This window comes from Lissotriton helveticus, chromosome 1_1 (genome assembly GCF_964261635.1).
Source record: "Lissotriton helveticus chromosome 1_1, aLisHel1.1, whole genome shotgun sequence".
NCBI lineage: Eukaryota > Metazoa > Chordata > Amphibia > Caudata > Salamandridae > Lissotriton > Lissotriton helveticus.
This window is the reverse complement of record NC_136057.1, coordinates 1,265,426,903-1,265,438,389: the sequence shown is the minus strand read 5'-3', so window position 1 is coordinate 1,265,438,389 and position 11,487 is coordinate 1,265,426,903. Positions and strand designations below refer to the sequence as shown.

General features: G+C 43.8%; 1 protein-coding gene across 1 annotated transcript in view; it reads right to left on the bottom strand.

Annotated features, from left to right (window-relative positions):
* Positions 1-3,675: 3,675 nt before the first annotated feature.
* Positions 3,676-11,487, bottom strand: part of COG5 (component of oligomeric golgi complex 5) — a 1,467,851-nt gene continuing 1,460,039 nt past the window's right edge. The window contains exon 22 of the mRNA XM_078680311.1: positions 3,676-4,119. Within this exon, the coding sequence (XP_078536437.1) occupies positions 4,005-4,119 (115 nt within the window). The 3' untranslated portion in view covers positions 3,676-4,004. The remainder of the gene's footprint in view (positions 4,120-11,487) is intronic.

The window sequence follows — 11,487 nt, the reverse complement described above, 5'->3', positions numbered from 1 at the left end:
CATGGCTGTGTGTTCCCATACTCAGGAGACCTAAGATACTGAAAGTATGAGTAAACTACACATTTTGATAAATGGAATATAATAAACAGTGTAATGTTTCGGCATACAGAATCAGCTTTCAGTGTGCTTGATTATTAAAACTGATATTTACACGTTGGGGTATCATGCGGAAACATTTTTTGAAGCGAATAGTAGTGTGCGTTTCTCTTATCCTCAAAACGATTTAAATATGGATGGATGATCAAACTTATCAAGTGCTGTGGGAGAAATCCCACATCAACAGGTTAGCCAGACCAATATTTCGTCTATACGAACATGGATGGATTATGTACTGTGGCTTGACCAAAAGCATGTCTGGCCTTTATTTAGAACATTGGTTCTTAACCTTTTGAGGTCTGTGTATCCTAACTTCATCATTATTGGAGAACCCAGGGACCCCCACTAATGCATTATTTGAATCTGGGGACTCCAGACTAAGCATTTTCGACGATTTGAACAGCAAAACAATACACTAAAATACAGAAACAAGCATTTGTCAAAAACAAAATTATGAAATATTTAATTTAATTTATAAACCAAATGTTTTTTTCTCTCCTCATGGAGGTGTGTGGCGAGGAACTGGGGAACAAATACAGCACGCAATATCGTTGCATATATTGGGATCTTATTAACCACAGCATTAGGTCTTTGGGGAATAGAGAGGGTGCCGAGGAGACTGCAGGAAAATTATATATCCACCAGATATATCTTTACAGAGGATAAGTAACTTTTTCTTCTGATGGATATATCTTCTCGCAGATTCCTCATATTATGAATGAGCCCAAAAGCCGTACCTTACCTGGGAGGTGGGACTGAGTAGTGCCGGTTAACCAATTATCTCATGCAACACAGCTAAGGCAAAGTACCTATTGTTGCATGGCTGAGATGCCATGCAGTAGAGCCTTACAAAAGTATGCAAGGGTGACTAGCTGCGAGGCTAATGACAGCAATAGGATTCCTCTGGAAAGAGCTGTTGAAGCAGCAATGGACCAGGTGGAATACACCAGAATGCCCTCTAGAGGGGTTTTCTTGGCCAGGGCATAGAAGATCTTGATACAGTGCTGTTAGAAGCTTAACTGGGCAACAGTGCATCAGCTCAAATGGATTTGCCAGCAAGTAAGTCAAAACTATTTTTAGATCCCATGCAGGCACAAGTAGTGGGAGGGAACAAGTAAAGGAAACGTTTAAGAAAATGCAACACTAGACACAATCTAAGCAGGGAAGGTTGATCAGGAAAGAACATAAATGCAGACAGCTGTAGGTAGAATTTAACCAGAGCAACCACCAGATCCTGCTGTGTGAGGGACAATACAAACTTCAAGACGTTAAACAGGACAAGGATCTATGCCTTTCGACTCACATCACTACTTCTAGCAACTTGTGAAGATGGATTGGATGGCAGGCTTTTGAGCTACTAAAATGATGTCTGCAACATCATAAGGAAGGCAAAAAGACTCTAGATGGCACCGCTCCATCGCCATGCACAATCACCTGAGCTCTGCACAACCAGCTGTGCTCAATCTTCCTGCACTGTTTTCAGTTTTCTGGATATGAGCAGGATCAGTGGAAAAGCAAACAGCTGCCTGAGACCAGCTAAGCCTGAAGGCATCCTCTAGGGAAGCTATTGGCAAAAAGTGTAAAGCAACAAAATTGAGGCCAGCTCTTCTTATTGGCCATGATGAATAGCTAATCTAACCGAAACAACAATCTGGAGAAGATCTCCTAGGTCACCTCGGGGTGCAGCTCTCATTCATAGTTCTCCAGTGAGAGCCAACAGTGCATCTCCAATCACATTGAGGGTTCTTGCCAGCATAGCCGCCACTATTGTACCCATTCCATAGGTGAATCAACTCTCATACAAGGGTCCACAAAGCCACTCTGCCTATCTGTTTGTGGATAAGGACAGTGGTGGTGTCAGACAGACTTCAGATGTTGTCCCCTAACACTGAAGAGAGGAAGGGCTTTGGGGCAGGATGGACCAATTGCAGCTAAAGCACGTTTATATACTCGCACCACTTTCACATGGACCAGAGGACCTGTGCTGTCGTGCCCAGATGAGCAATTAACCTTATACAGCAGGCATCCATGACCACAGTAGTGTGTGCATGTGGAGTCTTAAACTGAGACCTCTCTCAATGCTGGAGGGATCCCTCCACCAGTACATATCTTGATGCACAGACTGGAAGATCTGTACCTCTGCTGATCGGTTCCCTTGATGTTGCAACTACAACTCCTCAAACACGTCAAAAAGCCACTAATCTGTCATACACATCGGAATCATAGCTTGAATATTCACAATCCGAGGAGGAGGGAGGGCTTTCATAAGGCCTGTGTCAAGCAGCACCCAAATAAAAGTCAAGCCTTGTGTGAGAATGAGGAGCGACGAAGATCGTGAAGTCCAGGTCATGTAGAAGAGTCATAGTCTGCTGGAAATGTTCTGGACCCAACATTCAGGACTGTGCCTTCACCAGCCAGTCGTCCAACTATGGAAATACAAACAAAGGATGGTTGGAAAGAAAGTTTTGTGCTGAGTAGCGTACAGCAGCGATAACTGAATCAGAATGCTCCAGGATATAAGTAATGGCTATCCACCATTACCATGTATGCAGACAACAGCCCACACATATAGTAAACAATAGAAAAGGTAATATCCTGAGCAATGAATGTCCATATTAATAAGAAATGTCCACATCAGTAGTTGTCACAAATTGCTTTTTCTCTTCTTTATTTTCTTAAGACAAGTTTCAACACAACTTCTAGCCAACACGTGTTTTGTCTTATTGTTGAGTAAACCACAGACTTCTTCAGGGCTAGAACGTTTAAACAGGAAATAGCCCAAATTACAATGATATCTTACTTAACCAGTTGTTCACCAAAGTACAAACCAGAAACTAAAACTAATGTGAAGCAAACAGTGAGCAGAGACTCATAACAGGGGTATCAACAATAAATATCGTCATAGGAGCCAAAGAATCAGTGTGAACACCCAAGAGTGTACATGACATCAGCTAAAGCTATCACCGTTTCGTGTATACGGTGAGGATAGAAATGCAAAAAAACTAGCATGTGAGAGTAATGAAACATAAGTGAAAAGTGAGTAACCCAAGAAGAATAAGAAATGAAATAGACTAAATCAAACAGGAAAGATATGAGATCCTGTCACAAGAATCCCTATAGAGTAAAGAAAATAATAATAAGCAACTCACCACAAACAAATAGCTCAATCTCCCAATGGCTGTAGTTTGGTAAAGTGAATAAAACTACTAGGACAACCTCAGTAACTGCAACAGTTCACAATCTAATCATAAAATCGAATATGTGAAAAAACAAGCATATTTATTGTTGGGACACCATTATTAGTCAATCTAAAATTATAAGGGGCTTTGTACAATATACTCACTTAAAGTGAAAACTGACAGCACATAAAGGGTGTGCTGAGATTTTCAAATCGGTCCAAAGTCAATATTCATTGATCCAGAAGTAGCCTAATCAATATCATAAAACATAAAAGGATTATAGGCCAATTGTATCTTACCCAATCAGTATATAAAAAGACAGACAAGATAGATAGATACTCCAAACTTGCGGCACAATGCAGCATAACTATACCATCTTTATCAAGTAATTGGTTTACAATTTTAAACTGTTCAGCTTTTTATTGATAGGAAAATTCTTCATTTCCAACCTGTTAGTTATATCTCTTTTTATTTAATTGCAATACATTTCGCATTTGTCAAAAATGGGTACCAACAACTTCGAATCCCTTATTTCCCATGCCCACAAAGAAACCTACACAAAAGGATTAACATTTGGAAATAAAGTTAATTAGGAATCTCATGATGAGTGTGTAAGATTGCATGTGCAGAAAGGATTAATTAATGGTAAATATACATCAACATCTGTGATGCTTTCAAATAAACGTTTTGCCACATGTATATTAAAATGATATTCTCATGCAGGCACGGTCACTGAAGGGCTGACGTGGCTTTCTGGAGCAGCTGAACCATTATGGGATACACTGGTGCAAATTCCTTTGCTTCTCGAGTTCTGACAGATTGGACGTAAGCTTCCAGGGCTCCCCTAAATACATAAATATATTTAAAAAGAGCAAAATTAAACATTATCCTGCAGTAATCAAACATTTCAGAAGAACCAACATTTTTCCACTAGGTCAAATATAACTATGACATCCATCTAACCAAATGATTTATGTAACTCAGTCATTGGAGTAAATACAAATACTGTCCTTTATTCACAACATTTCTTACTAATCAGCAGTTTTGAAGTGCACATGCAAACTGCGAAAATAGGGCATTTTACGCATGAGTGTAACTTGCAATAAGCACGCACAGGCTAGCCATAAACTGCAAGAGTGTGCATGGTTACAGGCATGGCTTGTGAACCATTCCATGGGGATTTTACACAGAATGCCATAGTTATTAGAAATGATCACTTTTTTTGACCAGTCTTTTAACTATGAGCCCATCTCCTTCCAGGTATCTGCACAAACTTAAAAATACCAAGAATGTGCTAAATGTGCTAAGCCTTTACCAAATTACCAGCAAATTCGTTAGATGGGGCTAAAGCTATGGCAATTTTTTTTTTAAACTGCCAAGATATCTAAATAATTAAATCACTTGAAGCACGCTGACATCTTTTTCAAATACTAAGATATCAAAAACGACTGAACGGATTCACACCAAACCAAGTAAAGGCACAAGTTCGGTGACCTTCCATTCAGTCTTTGCAAAGTTTCCAATGGTATTTAAAATGGGAACCACTCATTTAAAAAAAAAAAAATCTTTCCCTTGTGACCAGATCTGCAGGAAACGTGATGTGCACGAAACTAAGCCAGATTTTAATTTTTTGTGTTGGAAAGTTTTGAGCAGATTCGTCAAACAGCACTAATGTTATAAACAAAGAAAAATAAAACCTTTATGATGCAAACTCCTATCTAACCATAATTACAGAGAGTCGTAATGACTTACTCTGTAATACATGCATATTCACATTCAATTAAAAACAAGGTATGGTTGTAGCTCAAAAGCGAGAAACTACTTAAATTCGCCAGTCATTGTTTATAATGCACACCATCATTGAGGTCACCCACCAAGTTTAACTCTTGCGCAACGACATTTTTTCTAGTGCACTGGCAAATAGGTGTTCTGAGCATGGCAGGCGGCATGAGTTTGGTGCGCGCTGTGCACACTGATTACCATCATTGCTACATTTCAGTGGTTTTGAGCACTTAACTCAGTTTTTAACAGTTTTTTCCATTGAATTTCTATGTATTTTTTTATGGTACACTTTATTCACAATCCTTGCATTAACAGCCTTCAGATATGTGCAGCAGGTATTGGTTGGAAGGACTGGCCATGGTCTCTGTGCTTGTTCCTCTGCCGCATGGTCTTCGGCCATGTGCAGCAGGGCCCTGTGGCTAACCCTGCACCCAACCCGCCTCAGGTGGTGGCAAAGGCTGTGTCCAGAAGGAGTTGGCTGCTGTGGTGAGTTGGGCGCAGGCAAGATCCCTCGCCCAACTGCTGTGCACATAGCCTTTGGCAGGGCATTAAATGGGATGAAAAAACTGAAGGGTCCCTTAAAGGGGCGTGGCCAATGTAATTAAGGAAGCGGCTTAAAACACCTACGTTAAAAAACTGTGCTTAGCATAGTGTGCCGCCCGTCTGGCATTTTGTTGTTTCTATTGTTGCAACCCAATATATATAGTGCAGCAAGTAACATTACACCTACAACAAGCCAGGGCTATTGGCTTTGCCAATGGTTGTTAGCCGCATAAGATAAATAAGCAACAACTATGACTTAGTTGTATATATAATATTGCAAATACTTCCATTCTGAAATAATGAGACTGAGAAAGAACTAAAACGAGTCTCTTTGAAGTTACACCAAAGGCAGAGAAGGGTGGCACTGCTGTAGAATTAAGATGTATCTGTTCACCGAGGGTTAGGGCAAAAATGGAGAGCCCCATAGGGACCTGTCTCAGCCTCTGCTTTTTAGAACTGTTGGTGCTGAGCACCGGCAGGACCCGGCCCACTTAAAGCCCTAAGCTCTGATTCTACCTAGCTTCTTCCTTTCCATATTTCTGTCTCACCCCTTTGTCTTTTTCGTTAATCCTTTAGAAAGATTTGTTTTAGTTTTTTTAGAAGTGTCGCTTGAATCGACTTTTTAGATAGGCAGCTATTTCAATCACATTTTTACTTTTCTACCTTTTCTTCCTGGCATGTTAATCGAGTTTTGCACTTCTCTGGGTCCCCCCGCCCCACCACCACCCCTGCCCTATGATCTGACACTTGTTATATTGACTCCTCTTTCCTGTCGAAATTTTACTCCTCAACACAAAAGTCACGATCCAGAATCAATTTGCGAATTTCAGGATTGCAAAAAAAAACCCAGAGACTTTCATTGACCAATCACATTTGTCAAAAAATTCAAATGTGATTGACTGGAGTCACGAATAACTGAATCACGATTTAAAATAGATATTTACTTATTTTTGTAGAACAGGGCCACATGCACTAAAATGGGAGTACTGGCAACGAGAATGTCCTGCTCAAAAGGATATATAGAATTTGCGTGCACAAAAACTTTTTCTTAACTTTTGATACATATGACTCGTACCATAGATTCAAGACGGATGTTGTTTATTCACATCCTCTTACTCATACATCTTATGTACATCACATAGTCAATATTCACATATGTGCCCATAGAATCAAGGAAGAAGGAAAAGGGGGGGGGGTTTGTGTTGGGAAGGGAGGTTTTGTGCAGATAAGGGTGGTGGACAGACCATTTAGAAAAATAACATGTGATATAACAATATTCTATATGTTTAAATCACAAGGGTGCTAAGTTCAGTCACCACACACTCAGGACGTGATGTGAGAGGGGGGCACCGATAATTTGGTAAAATGGATTCGTTAAAGGGCCAGCAGGCTCCTCAGGCGGGTGAGCGTGGGGTAGTACCTAATCACAGCCCGTCGGTGGCAATGTCGACAGCCTGATCTCAAAAACGAACCCAGGGTGCGGTATTCCGTGCATTAATCGCGAAGAAGATCATTTGGGACCAGCAACTCAGTCAAGGGGACAGCCGCTCCCTGCCGTGGTTGAGTGTACAAACACTCAACCACGGCAGGGAGCGGCTGTCCCCTTGACTGAGTTGCTGATGAAGACCCCATTGTAAGGTGCAATCAACCTACACACGACAGGGGTCGAAACGTCGACTGTTTTTACATGTGACCTACCCAATTTTACAACAATGGATTAATGATTGTGTAAACATTGTATATGGGATAGGAACAAATTGCTGTTCATCAATGTGTGTGGTGACTGAACTTAGCACCCTTGTGATTTAAACATATAGAATATTGTTATATCACATGTTATTTTTCTAAATGGTCTGTCCACCACCCTCATCTGCACAAAACCTCCCTTCACAACACAAACCCCCCTCCCCCTTTTCCTTCTTCCTTGATTCTATGGGCACATATGTGAATATTGACTATGTGATGTACATAAGATGTATGAGTAAGAGGATGTGAATAAACAACATCCGTCTTGAAACTATGGTACGAGTCATATGTATCAAAAGTTAAGAAAAAGTTTTTGTGCACGCAAATTCTATATAGTCTGGGACCCCTATTTATGTACCAATCGTTACCCAGGTCCCAGTACCTTTGGGTCAACCCTTTAATTGTAACCCCTGCTCAAAAGGATGGCTGATTATGGTTGAATCAGCCAAGTTTGAGTGGTTTGCTAAAAGTGTTCAACTTGGCCATGAGCCGAAAGGAAATGAGCAGAAGATTACCATGGCAAGTAAGAAAATAAGTTACTTACCTGTAAATGTGGTTCTCCAGTATTGGTATCTGTCATAGAGTCACATGCTTGAATCATTCCCCGTTGTCTAAGTGGGAGCCTCACAGTACTTATAAAGCAGTAAGTAATAACGTTAATATTGAAGTCAATGGAACAAAAACATTTTACTTTAATAGCTCGTCCTAGTCATTAGGAATGGCCCACAGTACAGCCAATCAGAGCACAGCACCATCTAGATCCCTCACCACAGAGGCTGCAGGCTCTCAGATTTTCTAGCACTAGTGATAAGTAAAGATAATGGAATAGCTAGGTGAGCCTCTATGGGGAGGAGGTTGAGTCGCATGTTAATCTATGAAAGATACCAATACTGGGGAACCACAATTAGAGGTAAGTAGCTTATTTTCTTCTCCAGCATTGGATCTTTCATAGATTCAGATGCTTGAATCAGAATAGTTACATTGGAAAATATTCATATATTTGAATACATATATATATATATATATATATATACATATATATATATATATATATATATATATATATATATATATATATATATGTATATTCCAGATTGGCTCCAAATTTAGCAAGACCCCTGGCGCTTCTCTCTTCGGTGCGGCACTCCTTAGCCGAGCCCAGCCTTTATTTATCCTGCACACCTCTTCACAAACGGAAGAATCAAGTACGCACTCACAAAGTTCTTGCGCTTTCCCAGATTTTATTTTTTCATGATTTCCAGCGTATCCGCGTATCAGCACAAAAAACCGACGCGTTTCGCTGTACACACACAGCTTGCTCACGGTTAATTATATGTATATATATATATAGCCCCTGCTTTCATGAGGACAGACGCGGTTGAGGTACTTACCTCTCCCTGTGGCAATCTGCACTGCGCATATAGCCCCCGCATTTTGGACTTTTTGGTGGCAGAGGCTGTGATGGTACGAGGAGACTCGAGGAGGGGCTGCATGATCTCAGAACAGACTGGTGTTTCATCGCGTCTTGCTCCCTGTGGGTCCCGTGACAGAGGGTAACATCTATCTACTCCCTCCCCCAATTTCCACCAACCCAGATTGCTGACATACCTGGGCTTTCTGGGAGTTGTAGTTCGGAGTACTTACACGAGCTGCAACAGGTGAGCTCCATTTGCAAGGGGGAGGAGCGGGCCAGTGCTCACAGCATCATAGGAGGCAGGACACACACTCTCACCGTGGCTGTTATTCTGGTGATGGGCGCTGAGGAAGGCGGAAGCCGAAATGCATTCGCCGCCACTGGATTTGCACTGAGAAAATAAAGCCTCTTCAACAAGTTTCTCCTCTGGGCTTCTGCTTCTGCTTCTTTCCTTGTTGGAGGGAGGTTCCTGTTCATATTTTCGCGCTTGCCAGCAGCGTGTTACAGAAGCCCCTGTCACGTCGAGGGTCTGGACTGTCAACTGGCACGCCTCACGGCTCACTTTGTTTCTTCCAGGAATGGAATGGGTCCGGACCCGCCCCTGCTTTCATGAGGACAGACGCGGTTGAGGTACTTACCTCTCCCTGTGGCAATCTGCACTGCGCATATAGCCCCCGCATTTTGGACTTTTTGGTGGCAGAGGCTGTGATGGTACGAGGAGACTCGAGGAGGGGCTGCATGATCTCAGAACAGACTGGTGTTTCATCGCGTCTTGCTCCCTGTGGGTCCCGTGACAGAGGGTAACATCTATCTACTCCCTCCCCCAATTTCCACCAACCCAGATTGCTGACATACCTGGGCTTTCTGGGAGTTGTAGTTCGGAGTACTTACACGAGCTGCAACAGGTGAGCTCCATTTGCAAGGGGGAGGAGCGGGCCAGTGCTCACAGCATCATAGGAGGCAGGACACACACTCTCACCGTGGCTGTTATTCTGGTGATGGGCGCTGAGGAAGGCGGAAGCCGAAATGCATTCGCCGCCACTGGATTTGCACTGAGAAAATAAAGCCTCTTCAACAAGTTTCTCCTCTGGGCTTCTGCTTCTGCTTCTTTCCTTGTTGGAGGGAGGTTCCTGTTCATATTTTCGCGCTTGCCAGCAGCGTGTTACAGAAGCCCCTGTCACGTCGAGGGTCTGGACTGTCAACTGGCACGCCTCACGGCTCACTTTGTTTCTTCCAGGAATGGAATGGGTCCGGACCCGCCCCTGCTTTCATGAGGACAGACGCGGTTGAGGTACTTACCTCTCCCTGTGGCAATCTGCACTGCGCATATAGCCCCCGCATTTTGGACTTTTTGGTGGCAGAGGCTGTGATGGTACGAGGAGACTCGAGGAGGGGCTGCATGATCTCAGAACAGACTGGTGTTTCATCGCGTCTTGCTCCCTGTGGGTCCCGTGACAGAGGGTAACATCTATCTACTCCCTCCCCCAATTTCCACCAACCCAGATTGCTGACATACCTGGGCTTTCTGGGAGTTGTAGTTCGGAGTACTTACACGAGCTGCAACAGGTGAGCTCCATTTGCAAGGGGGAGGAGCGGGCCAGTGCTCACAGCATCATAGGAGGCAGGACACACACTCTCACCGTGGCTGTTATTCTGGTGATGGGCGCTGAGGAAGGCGGAAGCCGAAATGCATTCGCCGCCACTGGATTTGCACTGAGAAAATAAAGCCTCTTCAACAAGTTTCTCCTCTGGGCTTCTGCTTCTGCTTCTTTCCTTGTTGGAGGGAGGTTCCTGTTCATATTTTCGCGCTTGCCAGCAGCGTGTTACAGAAGCCCCTGTCACGTCGAGGGTCTGGACTGTCAACTGGCACGCCTCACGGCTCACTTTGTTTCTTCCAGGAATGGAATGGGTCCGGACCCGCCCCTGCTTTCATGAGGACAGACGCGGTTGAGGTACTTACCTCTCCCTGTGGCAATCTGCACTGCGCATATAGCCCCCGCATTTTGGACTTTTTGGTGGCAGAGGCTGTGATGGTACGAGGAGACTCGAGGAGGGGCTGCATGATCTCAGAACAGACTGGTGTTTCATCGCGTCTTGCTCCCTGTGGGTCCCGTGACAGAGGGTAACATCTATCTACTCCCTCCCCCAATTTCCACCAACCCAGATTGCTGACATACCTGGGCTTTCTGGGAGTTGTAGTTCGGAGTACTTACACGAGCTGCAACAGGTGAGCTCCATTTGCAAGGGGGAGGAGCGGGCCAGTGCTCACAGCATCATAGGAGGCAGGACACACACTCTCACCGTGGCTGTTATTCTGGTGATGGGCGCTGAGGAAGGCGGAAGCCGAAATGCATTCGCCGCCACTGGATTTGCACTGAGAAAATAAAGCCTCTTCAACAAGTTTCTCCTCTGGGCTTCTGCTTCTGCTTCTTTCCTTGTTGGAGGGAGGTTCCTGTTCATATTTTCGCGCTTGCCAGCAGCGTGTTACAGAAGCCCCTGTCACGTCGAGGGTCTGGACTGTCAACTGGCACGCCTCACGGCTCACTTTGTTTCTTCCAGGAATGGAATGGGTCCGGACCCGCCCCTGCTTTCATGAGGACAGACGCGGTTGAGGTACTTACCTCTCCCTGTGGCAATCTGCACTGCGCATATAGCCCCCGCATTTTGGACTTTTTGGTGGCAGAGGCTGTGATGGTATGAGGAGACTCGAGGAGGGGCTGCATGATC